Genomic DNA, 24579 nt, shown 5'->3' on the forward strand with positions numbered 1-24579 from the left:
TGGGTGTTCCCACAGCAGCGTTGTGATTTTTTCAAAATCGCAGGTATACTGCATGTAGCATGTTTTTGAGCAATTCATTTAAAAATCGCTCTGAAAATCACTTCACAAAATCACACTCACAAATTGCTAGCGATTGCTATTGTCATTTTGGCGTTGCACTAGCCCAGAGAGAGGAGTGGAGAAATTGAGAATAGCCTGAGATGGAGCAGAGAACTTATCTGTATTGCAGTCCCACATCACACAGGCTACTTGTCTGTAATAGGACTCCTGTCCCTGCCAGTCTCTCACACAAGTCAGAAAGAAGCCCTCCTGGAGTCTAGGGACTGTCAAAAACTTTTCAGCTTGTTATCCACACCTTATCCACACATGCAGTCATTATAACAATGGGGAGAGACCAGACAGATGTTTGCCCACAGACCCTGAGTCCAGGCAAGCTCTGCATCATGCTGTGCATATTTACCAGCTTGCCTGCACTCTAATTTCATCATGTCTGACACTTCTGTGCTGTGGAGAGTCCGGGACTTTATAATCAACATTCTCTCACTGCAGGCTGCATCTTCTTGTGAGGGAAGCTCGGCTGCCTCTCTCATTCTATTAGCTGGAGGGAGGCACCAGAAGTAAGAAGGGAGGGAGAATGAGGCTGTTTATATTATGCAGGCTTCCCTGGCTGAATACACAGCTCAGTGCAGGGGGGAGGTTCCAGACACCCGGAATAGCCCCCTGAGTTCGCCAGTGGTATTAGATAGCCATGCGTGCCTACTACACCAGATTATTGTGTTAGGTAACCCTGTGTGCCTCCCCACCACAGGTAGCGGTATTATGTAGCCATGTGTTTCCACCCACCCCAGACACAGTAACAATAGGTTGCCTTATGTGCATGCCCCCTTCTAGATAGCAGGATTATGTAGCCATGTGTGTGCCCACACCTCCAATAGTAGTATTAGGTAGCCATGTGTGCCCCCTCCTTACCCCAGATAGTAGTATTAGGTAGCCGTGTGCCTTCCTCCCCACCCCAGTTAGTGGTATTAGGTAGCCATGTGCCTCCCCTCACCCAAGTTAGCAGCACTAGATAGTAATGTGTGCCACTCCCAGAGTTAGCAGAGCAGAGCACGGTGGAATCTCTCACCTGTTCCGCCGCTATGCTCCCTGCCACATCCTGTGTTCCTGACCACCTGTGACTTTGTACCCACAGGCCTCATGTGATCCGTGGCTATGCTTGCCTGTTGGACCATGTAAACGGTTCTGCTGGGAGTCATGGAGATGCTGGGAAGCACAGAAAAGAAAGGAGGACACGAGGTGGAAATGCGAGCCAGACTCTGCTACTGACTCTGCATTTCAAGGCCTTAGAAGGGTCTGCTCCTGGAGCACAGCCTTGTTGTGATTCGGACTTTTGCAGCAAGAGCTCCTAGCGTAATGGAAAAATAAAATGCCGGGATAATTTGGTCAATGATGAAGCCTTTATTAGAATACAGGCAATAATGTTGATATTCTACTATTGGGTGCTGGATAATTCTGATAGTAGAATATCAGTAATTTTACATATATTCTATTATCACTTTATCTAACCTTCCTCTTACACTAACCCGCCTCTCTCTACTCCTAACACTAACCTACCAGTATCTCAGTCTAAAACTAACTTACCCTAACTATCTCTAATACTAACCTACTCCTTCCTACTCCTAACACTATCCCCCACACCTACGGCTTACACTTGCCACGAATAACCTCTTTCCACCCCCATCTATGCTGCAATTTCCCTTACTTTTGGTCCCTCTGCCACCTCAGCACTTTGGCTATAATCGTTGCCTCCATTGCCAATGTCTATAGCCGCAATCAGTATTGTTATCTATGTGGTGCCCAAGTTTATTAGCAGCCAGCCAGCCACGAGCACCCAAATTTCCGCTTTTGTGCTCCTATGCCAGTGAATGTAACCTAATATAGTAGCCTTGACTACCTCACAACAGTCACAAAAATAACTAAAAACATTAGCCTGAACTTATTTGCTAGTGGCACAAGGCTCATTAATGCAACAACAGTAAAGTTGACACCAGTAATAGGTCAACTTACTGTCACAATTTCAGTCATTTGCCAGCTACTGTTGTACTGAGAATTCCCCTAATTTCCAATGGCATATACTAATTGTGAGATTGCTGTACATAGAAGTCTTTACAGTCCTTAATTTTGAAATTGGTGTTTTCATTTATCTACGCCCAGTGGCGTAGCTAAGGAGCTGTGGGCCCCGATGCAAGTTTTACATGGGGCCCCCCAAGCACTCTATACATAACAATTGATACGGCGCACCAAAACCTGCCAATGGCAACTAGAGTGTCAGAGGTACAAGAAGGGGATGGGGAACAGTTTGTTAATGATTACCACTATTAAAAGTATCTATAGAAGTGATTATTATGAGCACAGTACCAATAGGGAGCTAATACTGTAGTTGTGGGAGGGCCCCTCGGGGCCCCTCTGGCCCAAGGGCCCCGATGCGGTCGCTACCTCTGCACCCCCTATTGCTACGCCCCTGTCTACGCCTCTACTTGAATTGTTTGCTTGTTGCTGTAATATATGGTATCCGAATAACAATATCCTTGAGATATAAATATATATATGTATGCATTAGTACTATGAAAATTTCAGTATGGTTATGTTATAAAAGCCTTTCCCAACACTTGTATTTTTTCCCAGGCTTTCAGCCTTTGTGCTCAGATGTTTCCTTCAGGCCCGGCCATATATTTACATAAATCCAGATGTTTTAAATCAGACAGTGAATTGGCTGCTCCAGTACCAGGATATAAGGACTGGGATATTCTCTGAGCCTGGCCGAGTTATCCACTATTCACTTCAGGGTGGGCTGAATGGTCCGATCACCCTCACAGCCTACATACTGACCTCACTACTGGAAGATGTGCACTATGCTGTATGTATTGCATGATTCATACACACCTATTTACACGTGTTATTCTAGTGAATATCGTCCTCAAAATAGATCTTTTACTTTTCTTGCAGAGTGAGAAAGAATTTAGAATTATGAAAGGATATACATTTCTGTTTCACTGTTGTCTGCAACTTTAAAATATTTAGCATGTCTTCCTTTTTTCCTGTTGTATCGATCAAATTTAATAAGATATGGCAAGAAAAAAATGTGTGAACTTTCCTCTGTGCATTACCATGGCTCTTATGATCCAGCTCCCGTTTCTACACTTTCTGTAGGGTTATCTCAGTTGCCCAGCAATTACTGATCAACAGACAGTTTCACTTTCTACCTATGTAAATGAGTGAGGGCATCCACACAATGGTTAGGCCTCGTTCACACTGCATGCGTTGTCGTCCGTATTTCAGAAATGCGTGTGGCAGGCCGACACGCAGGAACATCAAAAGTGCATAGACTGTACTGTCTGATGTTCACACTGCATGTGTTCTGTACCAGTGCAGTGCACGAATGCATGCTGCACACATTTTTTCCCAAAACACACGGCTGACCCATTCACTTTCAGTGAATGGGATCAGCCACAAAACGCATGGAAACGCAGATGGCGGGCGATTATATGCATTGTGTTCCGATATCACGGCCATCTGCGTTTGATAATGTGAACAAGGCCTTAGGGTTGCCATTTGTTAGTCAGAGATCAGATCCACTGCATATAATATCTGACAGGCATTGGCACCTTCCCTGGTTTAAAGTTATTTAGCTGAGTAATTTCTGTAATGCCATCACCATTAAATGCAGGTGGTCCTTGTCAATGCATGGCGCAGTTTGACTATCATGGAAGACCCCAGTGCACGTTGTTCCAAGTGCTCATTTCTCTTCCCCAGCCCCTGGCCATATATTCCTGATACTTGCATTCTACCTGATACTTGTGTGGATGTGTTGAGTTAAACATTGAGCTCCTCTACCATCCATTCAGGGGAGTGTGGCACTGGTGCACCCAATTGCAGTCCCTCCACTCACTGCCTGCCATCCAATCCTGTGGCAGTCACCGTAAAAGCCAGGAATTGCAGCTTAAAGACTCTCTGGAAAGAGAGGTTTAAACTGACAGGGAGAAAAATGGCCCAAATGAAGTTTAAGGCTGCTTTCACAGTAAGACGTTACAGACGCACGTTAGTGCAGCCTGTAACGCAGCCCACCGCACAGCAATGAAAAATCAATGGGCTGTTCACAGTGCCCACGTTGCGTTACATTGTAACGCAGCAAGTTAAAAGAAAGTGCTGCATGCTGTGCGTTATACGCGGCTAAGCCGCGTTAGACTGTTTGCAGATGCTCAGTGATGTTGGAGGAGGAGGTCTCCCCTCCTCCTCCACGGCCAGCCACATGGCTAATTAATATTCACTGCACTGTGACGTGCAGTGTTTACTTCCTGGAGTGGCCGCTCTGTGCGGCGATTGGCTGGTGGGACCACGTAATGCGGATCACTTGGTCTCCGCATCGCACAGCACAAAAAAGGCGCACCATGCAGCTCTTGGTAGTGTCCTCCTCCAGCACCACCAGGCATTGCGTTAGGGGCACGTTATGCGACCTATAACGTCCCCTTAAACGCAACGTCCTGGTGGGAAAGAAGCCTAAAAGCTTGGAGATTAAATACGAGTAGGGCCCTGATGTTTTCCACAGTGCTTTCCCATCACTACAAGTCCACAGAATGAGATCTGACATACTCCTGCACAGATACTGGGCTTGATTCACAAAAGAGTGCTAACTGATAGCACGGCCTTTTTCACGCATTTTGCGTGATCGTAATTTTTTGCGCAAAACGATATTGTTTTGAGCGCAACTGTGAATTTTTGCGTGCAAACATTACCGTTTTGCGGGAAAATTCGCACGAAAACGGCCGTGCTATCAGTTAGCACTCTTTTGTGCATCAAGCCCACAGAATGCAAAAAAGGAAATGTGTTTTATTTTTTCCCTAGCTTACAGCAGTATCAGACTTAACAGGACAGAGTAAGGTTTAGCACACAAACCCCTATAGATGTCTCAGTTTCAGGTCCAGAATTTGCATGGAAGTGCAGCACTCTCTTGTTGGTTGGGTTCTCGGTTTGAATTCCAGCTAGGACACTATGTGCATGGACTTTGTATGTTCTCCCTGTGTCTGTGTGGGTTTCATCCGGGCATTCTTGTTTCCTCCCATAGATGACATATGTTAGGGATTAGGAGGGCATATTATGTAGGGGCCAGGCAGTTGGGTGCAGGGCGAACCGAATGATGCCTCTCCCTGCAACGGCTAAACTCACCGGCGGCATTAAATGCTATTCTCCCTCTGAGTTGTAGCAGGGAGATGTAAGTCGGGGTCTGCTGATTGCCGGAACCCCAAATTACTCTTACGCGCCCCACGTAGCATAGCACTAGCGCCATCTATGGCTGCGTCCAGCTTCAGCACTTGGCACTGGGCGCCAAAATGAACTGATTCGAGGGATTAGATTGTGAGCCTCTCAGGGGGACAGTTAAGTGACAAGACTATATACTCTGTACAGTGCTGCAGTGATGTTAGCACTATATGAATACTAATTATTAATAATTATTATTTTATAAATAGGTGATATTTCACACCTAGGGCTTTATTCACAAAGCCGTGCTAACGCATAGCACGACTGTGCTATGCGTTTAGCACGCAATGTGACGCGCGTGAAGGTTTACGCACGTAAAGATTTACGCGTGCGCGCTAAACACTTTGCCGCGTTAGCACGTGCACGTAAATGTTTACGCACGTAAACCTTCACACGCGTCACATTGCGTATTAAATGCATGCGTGAATCAAGTCCCTTGTCAGTAAAATGCCTTTTAACCCCCAGCAAGCAAAACATTCGCAAAATAATTTTAATAGTGCTTTTCAACTACTTTTTACTATTTTTTTCCATTGTAAAATGCTATTAAGTTATTTAAAAAAGAAGATGAAAAATCATCTTCTAGGAGAAAAAGTTCATTGCATGTGGACCAGGGTATCACCACCATCAGCACTGGTCATAATATACTCACTGCAAGAATCACTGCATCTGTGGTTCCCCGTAAATTGACCATAGAGTATGAAAGGGATATCAACTTTCTTTGACTGTGTTAGTACGGTCATTAGTAATATGAATTATTTGTTGTATTTTCTAAAGCACTGTGGAAAATGTCAATGCATATAGATACAGAATAATAATAATAATAATAATAATACTCATCATCATCATCATCATCATAGTAGTAATAATAATAATAATATGCAAACAATGCAAGAAACTCACAAAGTTATTAATGTTTTGGTATTTGGATTATGCATTTGTTTTCAGAGACTTTATGAATCCAGAATTCACAAAGCAGTCCAGTATCTTGAGGAACAATTTCAAAAAGGAATTGCCAGCAATTATACTTTGTCCGTTGTTGCATATGCATTATTACTGGCCAACAGCACCAAAGGGGCCGCAGCTTTGGATCAGCTTAATTCAAGAGCTACTGTTTCAGGTAACTCCACTGATCAATAAATAAATAAATAAAATCATACTTTAATCCCATTAATTATAAACGGATTGCTACAAGGAGATTTACAGAAAGTGTCTATGTAAATGAAAAAGTAAATGCTTGCTGTACAGTTCAGCCTCTGATCTGTGGGGCAACAAGTACCATCCGGTTGCAATTGAATGTACTCACATGTATGTCAGAGGATGCTATATAGTGCGGTTAAACCACAGCAACAAATCATGTCATGTAATGCCAATTAGTTGGATGCCACCTACGCAGATGTACATGCAAAATCTGGCATGGTTGAATCTGCCCATACATCTCTAGATGTATGGGCAGTCTCCCTCCTAACTAAACAATCCTCTGTGACACTATCACTGAATAGACTGCAGAAGCTTCTTCTCACCATGCAGAAGTGTGTCCTGGTGTTCTGGATTTTCCAATTCCCTCAGGAATGTCCATCTGCTGCTGTGCTGCAGCCCCTCTTTTCTGCACAGAAGAAATCTGTCCTGGACCTTCTCTTCTTCCACACAGCACATCCTGCTAGTGCTACTCCAACGAGCTCAGCATCACCAGCTGAGCAGACACAGGAAAGCTGCTGACAGCAGGAACCCCGGCCAGCTAGATATGTGTGTCTGGAACTTGTATATATGGAGCAACATGTTTTATGAAAGTCCTCAATCAACCCATCATATGCATTACATATATAGATAGACAAGAGAGATCTGATTACTATCTGTTTCGCAAAGTGGAACAAACAGGCTGAACTGGGGATACTCTGACTCATCAGTGTCAAGTGAAAGGAGACCTCTGCTTGTTTTCAGCGTAGTGGCATGTCGCTTCACAGAGAGACCATACAAACTTTATGCAAATAGTGTCCTGGCTGGAAATTGAAACTGAGACTATACTGCTTCAGAAGAGAGTGCTAACCAGTTGGCCACTATGCTGCTCCACAAATGTTATTGTATTGTAATTAGTATCCCCTTCTGAATTGTCAGTGGTTAATTAAAATACTTTATTTTTAAATGGTTAACAGGTTCCCACAAGTCCTATCCACTTGCAAGGGATCTAATTACAGCTAGCATCTTGCCATGGACAGCCTGGTATGACAAGGTAGTAGGTCTCCCTCTTTACCAGAACTGACTGTGCATCAGCATCACATCATGTCTAGTTAAACAGAAATCGTATGAGCCAGGGAGACATATTTGCTTGTAGAGCTGACTTCCAGTTCTGACTTTACATGCAAGTTTCCTCTGACCATTTAAAAGGAACCTAAGGCCCGGTTCACATTAGCGGTCGCCGTCCGGAATCGCCGTGCCGGAGCCGGACCGCATGCGGAACGGACGGAACGGACGCACGGCATAGCAATGAAAGTCTATGCGTCCGTTCACATGCGTCCGTTTCGTCCGGACCGGATCCGGACCGGATCCGGACTCCGGCGTAAGACCCAACATGCGCTATTTTTTGGTCCGGCTCCTCCGGCAGACGTATCCGGAGCGGAGCCGGACTGCACCGTCCGGCCAATACAAACCAATGAGAACCGGAGAGCGCACAACACACTGGCTATAAAATCCGGATGTTCTACCCCACTTCCTATGCGTATTGTAGCGGCGATTTTGGATGGGGACACATGGGCAAGCATTTTGGAGTGAAGCAGCAGTGACGTTTAACGTGCTGGAGATGTTGGCAGTATGTCGGAGGTGGAGGTGAGTTCTAAACAGCGGAGGGCCTGATTCCACAGGTCCACCTTCTGCTGACCTCCCAGACCCCAACATTTTTATTTTATTTCTACTCTCTTTTGCCAAATGGATCCGGATCGCATCCTGATGCACACCTGATGCAACCTGACCAGATCCGGATCGGATCCGGATCAGAACCGTACGGTTCCGATCAGGATCCGGTCCGGATCCGGTCAGGTCATCCGGTCCGTTTGGCAGAGAACCGCAAGTGTGAACCGGGCCTAAACTGAGAGGGATATTGAGGTTTCCTTTTAAACAATACCAATTGCCTGGCAGTCCTGCTGAGCTCTTTGGCTGTAGCAGTGGCTGAATCACACACCTGAACAGGGGCGGACTGACAACTCATGGGGCCCCCGGGCAATAGGAGATTATGGGGCCCCCATACCAGTGTTTCCCACCTTTCACGTTATATTTTTACAGACTAAGATATAATAATTTATTGACAACAGTAAATATGTTATATTGTGATATTGTAAACTGACAAAAAATGGGTGTGGTCACGCAACAGAATGTGGGCGTGGTCATGGGTGGGGCAAAATATACATGACCTTAGCAGTGGTGTAAAAGGTCTGCCGGGAAAGTTTGAACTCTGCCATAGTGTTTCCCCCCAAAATACATGTAATCTGACAGCATTTCACCAAAAATCCATGCAATTTGGCAGAGGTTCCTCCAAAATACAGATAATATGGCAGTAGTTCCCCCAAAATAGACGTTATCTGGCAGCAGCGGTTCCCCCAAATACACATAATTTGGCAGCGGATCACCAAAATACATGTAGCAGCAGTGGTTCCCCAAAATACACAGAATCTGGAAGCAGCAGTTCCCCCATTATACACAATCTGGCAGCGGTTCCCCAAAAATACACATAATCTGGCAGCTGTTTCTCAAAATACGCTTAATCTGGCAGCAGCAGTTAAAATAGTTAATCTGGCAGCAGTTCCCCCAAAATAGGTGCCCCCAGTATAGGTAACCAGGTCAAAAGGTATCCCCAGTGGAAGTATCCAGGTCTATAGGTTTTCCCAGTGCAGGTATCCAGGTCTATAGGTGTCCCCAGTATAAGTAACCTAATCTACAGGTGTCCCCAGAATAGATAACCAGGTCTATAGATGTTCCCATTTAAGATAGCCAGGTCTATAGATGTCCCCAGTTAAGATAGCCAGGTCTATAGGTGTCCCCAGTATAGGTAGCCAGGTCTACAGGTGTCTCCAGAATAGGTAGCCAGGCCTATAGGTGTCCCCAGTACAGATAGCCAGGTCTATAGGTGTCTCCTGTATAGATAGCCAGGTCTTTAGGTGTCCCCAGTATATGTAGCTAGGTCTTTAGGTGTCCCCAGTATAGCCAAGTCTATAGGTCTCCCCAGTATAGCCAGGTCTATAGGTGTCCCCAGTATATACAGCCAGGTCTATAGGTGCCCCCAGTATATACATCCAGGTCTATAGGTGCCCCCAGTATATGTAGCTAGGTCTATAAGAGCCCCCAGTATATGTAGTCAGGTGTATAAGTGCCCCCAGTATATGCAGCCAGGTGTATAGGTGCCCCCAGTATATGCAGCCAGGTGTATAGGTCTCCCCAGTATATGCAGCCAGGTGTATAAGTGCCCCCAGTATATGCAGCCAGGTGAATAGGTGCCCCCAGTATATGCAGCCAGGTGTATAGGTGCCCCCAGTATATGCAGCCAGGTGTATAGGTATCCCCAGTATATGCAGCCAGGTGTATAGGTCTCCCCAGTATATGCAGCCAGGTGTATAGGTGCCCCCAGTATATGCAGCCAGGTGTATAGGTGCCCCCAGTATATGCAGCCAGGTGTATAGGTCTCCCCAGTATATGCAGCCAGGTGTATAGGTGCCCCCAGTATATGCAGCCAGGTGTATAGGTGCCCCCAGTATATGCAGCCAGGTGTATAGGTGACCCCAGTATATGCAGCCAGGTGTATAGGTGCCCCCAGTATATGCAGCCAGGTGTATAGGTGACCCCAGTATATGCAGCCAGGTGTATAGGTCTCCCCAGTATAGCCAGGTCTGTAAGTGCCCCCAGTATATGCAGCCAGGCTTGTAGTGTCTTCAGGAGGGGAGACAGCCAGTGAAGGAGGGCAAATTGCATAGCAGAGGAGAAGGGGGGAAGTTCCCCCCCCCCCCTTCTCTCACCTTGGGGCCCCCCTTCCTGGCTCTCCCCTCCGTAATCTGCAAAGTGCAAACAGCTGGAAGCGGCTGACAGCGGGCGGAGACTTACCGCTGTTCAGCCACCGGAGGGATCGCTGATCTGTGTGCCGCTAGTCTGGGCTTCTCAAGCCCAGACTAGCGGCACACAGATCACCGATGCCTCCAATGGCTGAACAGCGGTAAGTCTCCGCCCGCTGTCAGGTGTCAGCCGCTTCCAGGTGTTTGCACTTTGCAGATTACGGAGGGGAGAGCCAGGAAGGGGGGCCCCAAAGTGAGAGAAGGGGGGGGGAACTTCCCCCCTTCTCCGCTGCTATGCTCATCGCCCTCCTTCACTGGCTGTCTCCCTTCCTGCTCAGGGTTCTCTGGCGGGTGGCGGGCCCCCCCCTGACCACGGGCCCTCGGTCCGTGCCCGAGTGCCCTAATGGTCAGTCCGCCCCTGCACCTGAAACCAGCATGCAGCTATTCCAGGCTGACTTCAGTCAGAGGCTCAGAGCACCTGATCTGCATGCTTGTTGAGGGGCTGTGGCTAAAAGTATAATGCTGGGGAATCGATACACGCAGGGGCGTCTCTAGCCATTTTGTCACTCCAGGCGAGAAATCCTGTGGCACCCAACCCCCCCCCCCCCCCCCGTGATTGCCCCCAGTCCCATACCCCGCACCCCTCATGGTGAACACCACTCCTGTGGTGAACCCCACCCCCAAGACCCCCGAAAATCATAATGCAGCAGCGTTTCACCAGAAAATGTACTTATTGCGGCATGGGTTCACCAGAAAATAGTTGTTATGCAGCAGAGCGTTTCACCATAAAATATACTTATTGCGGCATGCACTCACACACACCACACACAGTACACACACACACTATACACACACACACACACACACACAGTGTACACACACACACACACACACACACACACACACACACACACACACACACACACACACACACACACACACACACACAGTACACACACTGCACACAACATACACACTATACACAGTACACACACACACACACACACACTAGACATGCACAGCACAGTACACACACTATACACACACACACACACACACAGTACACACACTGCACACAACATACACACACACAGTACACACACTGCACACAACATACACACTATACACAGTACACACACACACACACACACACACTTTAGACACGCACAGCACAGTACACACACACACACACACACACACACACAGTACACACACTGCACACAACATACACACACACACACACACAGTACACACACTGCACACAACACACACACACACACACACACACACACACAGAGCACACTATACACAGCACACAGTAGACATACACTATACACATACAGAGATAGGAGGAGTGGAGTGAGACTGAGAATAGCCTGAGATGGAGCAGTTTATCTGTATTGCAGTCCCACATTACACAGAGACTAGTTGCTGGTAATAGGACTGCTGTCCCTGCCAATCTCTTACACAAGTCAGCAAGCAGCCCTCCTGGAGTCTAGGGACTGTCAAAACTTTTCAACCTGTTTAAGACCTTATCTGCACATGCAGTCATTATAACAATGGAGAGAGACCAGACAGATTTTTTCCCACTGACCCTCCAGACGAGTTCTACATCATGCTGTGTATATTTACCAGCTAGCCTGCCCTCTAATTGCACTTCTATCAGCTAGCCTAGTATTTTACATTGCCTTACATCAACAAACCTGAATACAGCAGACACAGGACCAACCCTAAATCATTGAATGAAAGGCGGCCTGGGGGGAAGTCAATGCCTGGCTGCTACACAGTCTCTACATCCACGCAGTTAGCAGTAGCAGAGAGAGAGGGACTGAATTCTCAGGAGTTGGACTCAGGAGCTGATGATGCTGTACTCCTCGGATCCCTGACTAGGATGAGTGCCTTCTCTCACTGACTCATTCATTACTGTGGTTCTTTGAATCATTGAGCTGAAGTCCAGTCAGCCCCGCTGCTGCTGTGTAAACTGACACCTGAGTCAGCTGAGAGGCATTTCTTCTCTCACTACTCAGTGCAGAAGCGCCTTTGCCTCTTCCTGTCGCCTTAGGCGAAAATTTATAGCTGCCTAATGGCTCGGACGCCTCTGGATACACGGTACGTTTCTGTACCGTGTATCGAGCAGCTGATCCAGCCAGCTGATAATATTCAGCTGGCCTGATCAAGCTGCTCGACCCCCGCCCACTCAATCCGAGCGGTAATCGATTTGCGCGCACACACGGACGAGCGGGGACGCGGCTGAGGTCGATCCGGTGGCTAATCGGCCGCCGGATCGACCCGTGTATTCCAGGCATTAGAGACACAGGGTCAGCAGGAGAGTCAGGCAACTGGTATTATTTAAAAGGGAAAAACCCATATCCTTCTCAGTTTAGGTTCCCTTTAAGCCCATGAACTGCTAATTACGTGGCTGGCAGCTGCTTAGTTGCAAATCAGGGGAATTTTGCATAAAATTTAGAATGGAAGGCGTATTTCTTCTTACTTGTGTGAAACAATATACCTCTGGGATTATTCAAATTACATTTCTCCGAAAAAAAATACCTTTTTAGATAGAATATGCCTTTTCATGCGAAAAAAAACCCCAATTGTTAACAGAAAAATCTTGTTGAAAGAAAAAATTTCTAGACATTATGTAAATGTTATCTGAAAAAATGGAAAAGCGAAGGAGCGCTCCATAGTGTAAAAACAGATTTATTAGGTTAAAATGCGCAAATCAATGCACTTACTAGACAGTAGATGCATGCAAGCATATCAAATGAGGGCGAAGCCCTATTCCTGGAACCCTGGGGCGCCACCTTCTAAGCCCTCCATGGCCTGCGGGGGTCGTTGTCCTGGTGGAAGGGATGGGGGCAACTGTCCCAGGGGCCTTGCGCGTGCTGGCAGCGTCACAACGCGTTTCGGCGAATCCTCGCCTTCATCAGGTCTGACCTGATGAAGGCGAGGATTCGGCGAAATGCGCGGGGGGGGGGCACACTCCATAATAAGGTCGTTGCTTCATTGTGGACAGACCAATTTTGATCAGCTGGACAGTCACTGTTCTGTCATTCAGCTACCTCAGCCCGGCGACCATATGGCCTTGAAAACCGCCACGGCCTGCACTCTCACCATGGTGCGCACCAGTCCAGCACGGCCGTCACTACACAAACAGCTGTTTGCGGTGTGTGTTACAGAGTGAGTTTGGTGTTTCAGTGTGAAGCAGTACTCTAATTACACTCCCTGATTGATGTATACACATGCAAGATGTTTTAAAGCACTTTAGGCCTGCAATTTAGCATTCAATGTGATTTCTGCCCTTAAAACCCTGCTTTGCGTCAAATCCTGATTTTTCCCTGGGACTTTTGGCGTCTATTCCACTCCACCATGCCCCCCTCCAGGTGTTAGACCCTTTGAAACATCTTTTCCATCACTTTTCTGGCCAACATAAATGTTTCTAGTTTTCACAGTTCGCCTCCCCATTGAAGTCTATTGCGGTTCACCGAACTTTTGCGGAAGTTCGTAAACCGAAAATCGGAGGTTCAGGCCATCTCTAGTGAGAGAAGGAAGAGAGGTTGCTGCACAGATTAGGGAAAGCTTAGTTAGGCTGTTGTTAGGCTTGTTAGCTTGCTCTTTGCTGATACTTTTTGCTAAGAAGCACCCCAAAACAGCTCTTTTGAGAGCTAATGTTCTTTTGATGAGTTTTTTTTTGTGTGGCCCACTGACACTTTCATATACAGCCCTGTAGTCACAGCTGGCCCTTGGTAATTGCTATACTGTGCAAGGGCCAGCACATTCAGTGACTACCTTTTCCCTGCACCTGTGTGGGACAGCTGCATATTTGTAATACCAGTCACTGCATACCTGTTCATGTGTACTGCACCTGCGTGACAGCAGCATGCAGTGCTATATATACCAGTCAATGCATACCTGTTCACGGTACCTGTGTGTGTGACAGCTGCACATTTGTAATACCAGTCACTGCATACCTGTTCATGTTTACTGCACCTGTGTGACAGCAGCATGCAGTGTTATATACCAGTCACTGCACCTGTGTGTTTGACAGGTGCATATTTGTAATACCAGTCACTGCATACCTGTTCATGTTTACTGCACCTGCGTGACAGCAGCACGCAGTGTTATATACCAGTCACTGCACCTGTTCACAGTACCTGTGTGTGTGTGACAGCTTCACATTCGTAATTCCAGTCACTGTATACCTGTTCATGTTCACTGCACCTGTGTGACAGCAAGCAGTGTTATATACCAGTCACTGCATACCTGTTCACGGTACCTGTGTGTGTGACAGCTGCACATTGTATTGATACCAGTCACTGAATACCTTTCACTGCATCTGTGACTGCACATTGTATTAAACCTGGGAGTCAGTGCATACCTTTCACTTGGATGGATGGCAGACTTGCCCTCCATAACAGATTCCTGTTAAAGGCAAGTTGTGTCATCTCTGGCACTCAGCGTTGGGTGAAGGGTTCATCTGACCACAGATGCCTGGTCTGCAAAGCATGGTCAGGGCAGGTACATTACTAATACAGCACATTGTGTCCTTCCTTGGATGTGTGGTGGTAGCCGCTTCTCAGGCTTCCACTCCAGACAGGAATCAAACCCTGATTCCCCGGCCATTATGGTGCAGAAAATACCAAAGAAAGTTGACCACACAGTTAAATGGCAGACTTGCCCTCCATAACAGATTCTTGTTAAAAGATTTCAAGTGTATTCATCATTATACAGGGCCTCGAAAGAGTCCTGTATTGTTATTTTTCGTCACGACCTCCCCGATCAAGGACTTGCGTGCCGTGACTTCTGCCTTCCTTCGATGTGTGGTGATAGCCGTTTCTCAGGCTCCCACTCCGGACTGGAATTGAACCCTGATTCCCCGCCTGTACTCTTTCTTTAACAATGGTAGAGAAAGAACCATTGACAGTCTGAGCAGCGATGAACCCCTGGATTACTGGGTGCGCAGGCTTAACCTGTGGCCAGAGCTGTCACAATTTGCCATCCAACTTCTGGCTTACCCTGCCTCAAGCGTCCTAGAAAGGACCTTCATCGCAGCTGGAGGCATCGTCAGTGAGAAGAGAAGTCGCCTAGGTATAAAAAAAAGTGTTTAATACCTCAGCTTTATTAAAATGAATGAGGCATGGATCCCGGAGGGCTACTGCCTGCCCGAGGACTAAGTCAGTCCCCACACACACAGCATCTCTGCCTGCACGCTGCGTGACTGCCTTCTCCGCCACCACCAACAGGGTCCAGGACTCCAGGTGGATTCCTGAACAAAAAAGAATAATAATTTTTCTGGTGCGTGTACATGCGTGCCTAATTTTGCTGGATGCACTGGGGCTGCAACAACAAAACAAAAGGCATGTACATGTGTCAATTCCCCTTCGTGATCGTTACCTTGCCACGGTGAAGGGGCTTGCGTATCACAATGAAGCAATGACCGCCGGCTATATGAGTGTGCCGGGGGAGGGGGGCACACCCAAGATAATAAGGTCGTTGCTTCATTGTGGACAGACCAAATTCAGCTGGACAGTCACTGTTGTTCTATCATTGAGCTACCACAGCCCGGCGACCATTTTTCGGCTTGAAAACCGCCATGGCCTGCACTCTTGCCATGGTGCGCACCAGTCCAGCAAGGCCTTCACTACACAAACAGCTGTTTGCGGTGCGTTACACACTGAGTTTGGTGTGTCAGTGTGAAGCAGTACACTAATTACACTACCTTATTGATGTATACAAACGCAAGATGTTTTAAAGCACTTTAACCTCCTTGCCGGTTATCCCGAGCTCAGCTCGGGGTAACCTGCGCAGGAGGATTTCTCAAGCCCCGCTGGGCCGATTTGCATAATTTTTTTTTGTTACAAGCAGCTAGCACTTTGCTAGCTGCTTGTAACTTCCAATCGCCGCCGATCCGCCGCAATCCACCGCGCCGAGTCGCTCACCCCCTGCCCCAGACCCCTGCGCTGCCTGGCCAATCAGTGCCAGGCAGCGTTGAGGGGCGGATCGGGATTCCCTATGAAGTCCCGACGTCCATGACGTCGGTGACGTCATCCCGCCCCGTCGCCATGGCGACCGGGGAAGCCCTGCAGGAAATCCCGTTCTGAACGGGATTTCCTGCTTACTCTGATCGCCGAAGGCGATCGGAGTGGGTGGAGGGATGCCGCCGCTCAGCGGCTATCATGTAGCGAGCCCTAGGCTCGCTACATGATTAAAAAAAAAAAAAAAAACCTACTGCGCTGCCTCCTTGCCGGAGGAATTGAACCGGCAAGGAGGTTAAGCTTCCACTTTAGCATTGCAATGTGATTTCTGCCCTTAAAACGCTGCTGTGCGCCAAATCCAGATTTTTCCCCGGGACTTTTGGCGTGTATCCCACTCCGCCATGCAAAACTTCAGGTGTTAGACCCCTTGAAACATCTTTTCCATCACTTTTGTGGGCAGCATAAATGTGTGTAGTTTTCAAAGTTCGTCTCCCCATTACAGTCTATTGCGGTTCGTGAAGTTCGCGCGAACCCGAAATTTTGCGGAAGTTCGCATTCGAGGTTTGCAAACCTAAAATCGAGCCATCTCTACCATAGCTTTGCTAAGCAGCGGAGAATTCTGCAGTGATAGAAGTGGGGCAACAAATAACCATGGAACAACTCTGACATTTTACGAAGACTGATTGTTTCCTAAAATTCTTTTACATTTTTTTTACAGTTTTATATTTGATTAACATTACAATAGGTGAACAAATGGAGGAATGTATTAGCATGTACAGTACACATTCTTTGCCTAAATTGTTTTGCACATCTTTAATGAATACATTACTTTTATTTATTTAGGATCATCCAAATACTGGTCTGCACCATTGGAAAAAGTGGCCTACTACTGGCAGCCAATGACAGCAGATATTGAGACAGCAGCTTATGCCTTGCTTTCCTTTCACCATCAGAGTAGAGTTGCTGATGGCATCCCAGTTATGAAATGGCTGAGCCAGCAAAGGAACCATCTTGGGGGGTTTATATCTACCCAAGTAAGTCTTTCAATTTAATGACTTTTTGTGTTTTTATGAAAGTCGCTTGATGCATGTTTTGTGAACTATTGTAACACACTCAAGCCTGCTAAGTGATGTATCCAAACTCCATCTGCTTGTTCTACATGTCACAACTCCACTGGTCGAGTATGAGCCGGCGACAACACTGGTAAAATGCTCTTTTAATTAATTATATATATGTAAGGGATGGATAGTCACCAGTGTACCAACGTTTAATGACCTTTACAGAGTAGACAGATGAGGTACAGCTGTAGTGTACAGAGAGAACCTATGTTGTTGATTCTATTAGATAGTCCAGTTGAGGTATAAAGAAAAAAGGCAATAGGTTGTGGTGGGTCTCTATGTGTTTCCGACATCACAAATTATAAATCTCCCTTGTAGCTATCAGGCAGGTACTACAATGAGTTTGATTTCGGTACCCTTACATTGTTCAATCATTCTGTTTATATATTACTTGTGCTGCCTTACAATGTTCAGGAGTAGTAGGTGTTAGTGTATAACGGCTGTTAGCTATTAATGTTTTTAGCCAGTAGGTGGGGGCATTCTCCTGCTCACCTTTGTAAATTGTGGCTAACTTGAAAGTGACAACCCCAGTCCATCTAGTCAGTGTGTTGTCCTGGTGATGATCCGCTGGCTCATTTGGTATGCAGTATAACAGGCAAACTTGATACTCATGGTTCCTCCTCCTGCCATCTGCTCCCCTTAGGTATTTGGTATCCCTCTGCCTTCAAGCCCCATTCCCTGCAGTTTCCTGGACCTGGTCTTATGGGGGTAGCATGGAGTTGGTTCTGAAATAATCCTTATGTCAGGGCCAACAAAAAACATGAGGTGTGAGAACACTTTTGTCCAAAAAAGACAAACACTTTCAATAATAAAATAAATACATTGACCAATTCTCCAAGCCTACTGCCCCTGCGCAGTACAGTCCGGTCCACGTGGTGGTGATTGGCAGTACGGCCTGACGTCATCACCGCAGACCGGGAGGCAGAGGCAGCGAACGGCTGCGGGGGGCGCTGCGGCGAGGGACATGCTGGGAGCTTGGGGCTGGATAAAGCCCTGGGTAGCTTTTATTTTAGCACTAAATGCCTGATAACTCCTTTAAGCGCTTTCTCCACATGTGTTAGCTACTTAGTTAACACCAGCTCACATGGTCCCTGGCTGTAAGAATATAAATCTGCCCCCCTCTTACAAAGCTCCTTCACCAGTTTCACATGTCAAGGGGCTCATCCTCACATCTGCAAAGATGTAATCTATGGAGATGGACCATGTTGGTAATTTTTAAGCCCCCTTTAATAAAATAATCCCGTCCTTCTTCACAGGGCCAGGGGTTTGGAATGGATACAAAGGAACAGTCACATTCCTTTCCCAGTCTTTAAAGGTTCTAAATCTAAAATGACATTTCCTTCAAAAATAAATAAATAAAAATCTTATTTTTCTCATGATGTAATCCACTTCTAATGAGCGTCCCTAATCTTTATTCCAACTCTTCTTGAAATCTTTATTAAAGCACTCCTCCAACCAGAGGCAAAACTACTAATCCCTGGGCCTTTTTATCCCATGTGCCAGAGGTCATAAAAAAGTGTGGTCATCGTGATCCTCCCACTAATAACAAGTGTGGCCGACAACATATGATCTAAAGAATGGACCCTTGTATTGGAGAAATGGTAACTTGTTGGGGCCTCCCACAGTTACGTCCTTCATCCAACAACTATCCATTCTGTCCCATTCTTCCACAATCCTAATAGGGCACCATGTCATAAATGCTGCATTCATCCATCTAGGGCTCACTTTTTTCTGCCACTATTGTGAAGTTTCATGTTATTCCTTAAAAAGCATCTTTAAATCTACCACAGGATTTCCCATTGGTCTGGTAAACCAACTAAATAGAATCCTTCCTGGCAGTTCCTGCTGATTATTCTGATAAGTTAGTTCAACAGAGGATTTGGAAACCTGGTGGGAAATTAAAAGATGCTTGTTCCCGGGCTCTATTTTAGTATTGTGGTGGAGTGCGGCAGAGCAGACAGTGATACACAGGCTCTTTAGCCAAGATAAAAAAAACCCCTAAGGAATAAGGTTATTGTTAAAAGCTGTTGGACATGCATTACACCATGGGGTAGCAAGGATGTTTTTTTATTATTATTATTTTCCAGAAAATGTAATTTTATTTAACAGTGTCAGATTTTAAATTTACATATAATCATTTGTAGGAATGAATAAGGACTACTATTGTGCCCTTATACTCATTATAAACCCTTGGGTGTAAAGTGATATCTGTCAGCTCTCCGGAATTGGACCTACTGGAGCACATTCAGCAGAAATCTATTCTGTCTATGAATCACTGGCAATTCCAAAAGTGCATGCTAAATTTCCAGGGCAATTTTCATACGGGAAAGCAGCGCAGGGCCAAAAATTGCTTTCCCTGAAAACACTCTGGAATTCGCTCGGCTTTTAAGAGGCAAAAAATGCTAGCATTTTTTAGAGCATTTTGCAATCACCTGCGGGTCACAGGCCTTAAAGAGGGCTTCCAGATTTCCCCATAAGGGTCCTTTTACACTATATCAGTTTCTCCCAGTTATAACTGAAAGGACAACTGATTTTCAAAGTAATGTCCATGTTTCCCTATGGTTCAGTTCACACTATATACATTTTAACAGAAAGCTTTTTCACAATGAACTGCTATGGAAAGTTATAATGCATCAGTTTTTCAGCATATAGTGTAAAAGAGGCCTAAGGTTTTTTGTTGTTGTTGTTCTTCTTTTTTGCTAATTTAATAAAATATTTTAGAAAATAAAACACACCATTTTGCGTAAATCAAAAGATCCATTCTGAGCAAAGTGATTTGTCTTATTACAAAAGTACAGCAAGTGAGGCACAGATCTGCATTTATTTTTTGCGTTAAACAATCTCTCCAAAGTAAAATCACTATTTGAATTTGAAAAAAAAAAATATGGGGATGATATAAAGACATTCAAGCCAATTGTTCTCATATGGCTGTGCAAGGTAATTTTATTGGCATGTGTTAAAGTGACGCTGAAAGAAACATATGAAATAATGAATTGTATGTGTAGTCCAGCTAAGAAATAGGGCATTAGCAGCAAATACATTATTATTCTATTGTTTCCAGTACAGGAAGAGTTAAAAAACTTCAGTTATCTATGCAAAAGAGCTTCTCTGAGCTCTGTGACCCAACTTGGGTCGGCCACAGTGCTATTTTCTGAAGCACTTATACATCAAAGAAACAGTGAAAAACAACGTCATGCGATTTTACTGCAGGGAAGTTAGCTCTGCTCTGTTTCATAGTTTAAAATTCAGAGTATCATTTGTCAATTGCAAATATGACAGAATTATGCAATGTCATGAAAAAAAAAAAAAAGCTATATATCTAAAAATAAAAATATGAGAATATTTTCTTTGCTTCTAATGTTCTATCAATTATCTGTACTACACATACAATTCATTATATATATATTTTTTTTCTGCTTTTATGTCAATTGAAATAATTGCTGTTAAACAATTAACATTGTATCGGGTTACATAACATATTCATATTTAATTTTTTTATCTCTTCTTCTCCAAGGACACTGTTATGGCTTTACAAGCTTTGTCCAAATTTTCACTTTTAACCCACTCTAATGAAACGTCCCTCACTATGTCGGTTACTGGACCAGGCACTTCTAAGCCCAAAGTATTTGAAATCAACAGTGAAAATATCATGTTATTACAAAGCACTGAGGTAAGTTATTCTTTGTAGAAATAGCACATTCACAAGTACTCTGCTAGCACTTCAGTCTGTCTGTAGAAATTGGAGGAAATAAAATGTTAATAATATATATTTCCTTTCAGATTGAAGTTTCCCAACCGCTATCAGTCAACGTAACTGCAGTTGGAAGAGGACTGGCTATTGCACAGGTACACCATTAAACACTATTGTCTTGTGTTCAGCAGTAAAATAAAATCTGTACTCCCAAAAAGCAATTAAAGCAAGATGCGATCTAATGGATGAAATGATTGATGTGAGCAATTTCCCACGTGGTTGATGAGTATGACCACTTAGCTACACTGCCTAAAGATAGCCATACACAGGGCAATTATAGGGGCTTGATTTGATCGCATAGTGAATGCTTCATTCCATACATGATGGCAAGCTCTGCTATATTCCAGGAGAAATCTATCAAGTTGCAAGCATTGTTCTGCACGATGCATTGCAACGCTATGGGCCTTTGGTACTCCATTGTCTCTGCCCTTATTACAGTGAGATTTTTCAACATGTGTCATTGGACTTTGGATCAGAAAACTGCAGGAACTCAATCAAAAGTTCATAAATATGGACTTTTGATTGATGGGGCAGTAGATTATGGGCAGATTCAATCAAACTGACCGAAACTGCTAGAAATCCATCAGAAAAATCAATGCCTGCATGCCCAGCTTAATGTTTACACTCACTGCAAACTATGGTGATGTTCGAACACTACAGTCTCTATCATTTGAATTCTATTCATAACAACAACAACAACAACAAATAACATTTGTAGAGCGCTTTTCTCCCATAGAACTCAAAGCGCATAAGCATGGCTCAGACCATCGTGGTACAGAGGAAGAATTTTATAAGTCCGGAAATGCCAGGCTAAACAGGTGGCTTTTCAGTCTGGATTTGAATAGCTCCAGGGATGGTTCTGTCTTTACTGGGTGTGGCAGGGAGTTCCAAAGAGTAGGGGCAGCATGACAGAAGGCTCTATCTCCAGATTTTTTGATGTGCACTCTGGGAGTGACCAAGTTTATAGAACTTGCTGATCTGAGGTTGTGAGAGGTGTAGTGCAGCTTCAGCAAGTCCTTCATGTATCCAGGGCTCAGATTGTGCAGGGATTTGAATGTCAGCAGTCCAATCTTGAAGAGTATTCTCCATTCTACTGGTAGCCAGTGCAGTGAGCGAATAATCGGTGTAATGTGACAGTGGCGAGGCTGGTTTGTTAGCAATCTGGCAGCAGCATTCTGCACTAATTGCAGGCGACGCAGGTCCTTTTTGGGGAGGCCAGCATAAAGGGCATTGCAGTAATCCAGCCGTGATGTGATGAAGGCGTGAACTAGGGTTGGAAGATCCTCTGGGGGAATCAGATGTTTAATCTTTGCAATGTTCTTCAGATGAAAGTAGGAAGATTTAACTACAGATGAAATTTGGTTCTTGAAACTCAATCCCCATCGATTAGTACGCCAAGGCTGCGCACAAGGTTGGAGCTGTTTATGTCTGAATTCCCAATCCTGATTTGTGTTGCTTTAGGATAGAGCTGTTTTGATGGTGAGCACTGGCTTTGGACAAAGAGGACCTCAGTTTTGTCAGCATTCAGTTTCAACCAGTTATCATTCATCCATGCCTGTAGCTCAGCTAAGCAAGAGTTTATTTTTGGAGTAGGGTCTGTTCCACCAGGTTTGAAGGACAGGTATAGCTGTGTGTCATCGGCGTAGCAGTGGTACATCAGGCCATGTCGTTGGATAAGTGTACCGAGTGGCAACATGTAGATTGCAAACAGCAGAGGGGATGGGATTGATCCTTGTGGCACTCTGAATTGTAGAGGTGCAGGGTTGGACATTATAGGTCCTAGGAATACTCTCTGTGTTCTGTCAGTCAGGAATGATCTGAACCACTGGAGGACTGATCCACTGATGCCACAGTACTCCTGTAGTCTGTTAAGCAGGATTTCATGGTCAACTGTATCAAAAGCCGCTGTGAGATCCAACAGGATTAGGATGGAACATTCCCCACTGTTCCTTGCCATGAGCAGATCGTTGCAGACTTGCATGAGGGCTGTGGTGTTTCATAAGAATTAAAAGGCAAGCTGTAAAAACAAAACTACCTGCCTCTTGAAGGGCTGCATTATGGGGTTGGTTAGCTATTTAAAAGGAACCTGAAGTGAGAGGCACATGGAGGCTGCCATAATTATTTCCTATTTAAACAATACCCGCTGCCTGGCAGTGCTGTTGACCTTTTTGGCATCAGTAATGTCTGAATCACACACCTGAAACAGGCATGTGGCTAATCTTGTCTATGGCAAAGAGTATTAGAGGATTAGCAGGCAATTTGTATTGTTTAAAAGGAAATAAATGTGTCAACCTCCTTTATCCCTCTCACTTCAGGTGTGCTTTAAAGGATTACAATGTGAAACGGTATCCAAACACGATCCTAGCAGGGCCAAAAAAAGCATTCCTATCTCAGATATACGAGAGAGACAGAAAAGAGACAGTGGTTTCACACATTTGTAAATACATGTTGACCAGCGATGCCTTGCTAAGGCTGTCTCTTTTGTCCCCATAGCATATCTTCCAACTTTCTAAGATGAGGAAGACCTTTATCATCCTTAAAATACCCCTGACCTCGCTTTAAAATATCTTATGTTTAATGTTTTTTTATTTGCTGCACCTACTGTATCTCCCCCTTTATAGCCCCCCTGTCCCCCACTCTGCTCATCCTTAATCTTCGACTTGAGCAGAACGTTGAGGATGGGCGTCATCAGGAACTCCCCCTCCACTCGCCGCCGGTTATAGCTCCTATCTGCACAGCGCACTGGGAAGCTGCGCTGTATGCGATCTTGAGGTAGTTTAGCTCGGAATGATAGTAAACTAATACAGCTATTAGTACGCTATCATTCTGAGCTAAATTACCTCAAGACCACACACTGCACAGCTCCCCAGTGCACTGTGGAGATAGGAACTATTAGTGATGAATGGAGGACGCATTCCTAATGATGGGCAGAGAGGAGGAAGTACTGACATTTCCTCCTCTCCGCTCATCCATGAGCTCTGCATTATGAATGATCAGAGCGGAGTAACGGGGGGCGCTAAATGGGGAGAATGGTGCTGTGAATCTTATGTCACAGAACAGCAAATAAATAAAGCATTAAATACATTTCATTAAAAAACGAGGTCAGGGATACTTTAAGTCACGCCCCAGCACCCCTCTAGTCATGCAAACCACAAAGAAGTTATGAGTAAAAGACATATTTATTGAATTTAATCTATACTGGTCTGGAGGCACGGCGGCCCCTTTTGCCTCATTGGCAGTGCCGGCCCTGGTCTTCTTGACAGGATAATAGCATAAATTTGACTGCACCCACTTAACTGGTACATTTGTACTGCCCACTGCAATAAAATATGATGCACCTGTCTATTTACTTACTGCCTAATCAAGTAACCACTTTATCCACTACTACA

The 24579-nt window shown here is 45.3% G+C and overlaps 1 protein-coding gene across 1 annotated transcript in view; it reads left to right on the forward strand.

Annotated features, from left to right (window-relative positions):
* The window catches only part of LOC137571816 (CD109 antigen-like), a 99515-nt gene that overhangs the window by 63695 nt on the left and 11241 nt on the right, over window positions 1–24579 (forward strand). The window contains exons 15-19 of the mRNA XM_068281494.1: window positions 2686–2917; window positions 6262–6433; window positions 17165–17355; window positions 20954–21109; window positions 21220–21285. Coding sequence (XP_068137595.1) covers window positions 2686–2917; window positions 6262–6433; window positions 17165–17355; window positions 20954–21109; window positions 21220–21285 — 817 coding nt within the window. The remainder of the gene's footprint in view (window positions 1–2685; window positions 2918–6261; window positions 6434–17164; window positions 17356–20953; window positions 21110–21219; window positions 21286–24579) is intronic.

Source organism: Hyperolius riggenbachi, chromosome 4, assembly GCF_040937935.1.
Source record: "Hyperolius riggenbachi isolate aHypRig1 chromosome 4, aHypRig1.pri, whole genome shotgun sequence".
NCBI classification, from domain to species: Eukaryota; Metazoa; Chordata; class Amphibia; order Anura; family Hyperoliidae; genus Hyperolius; species Hyperolius riggenbachi.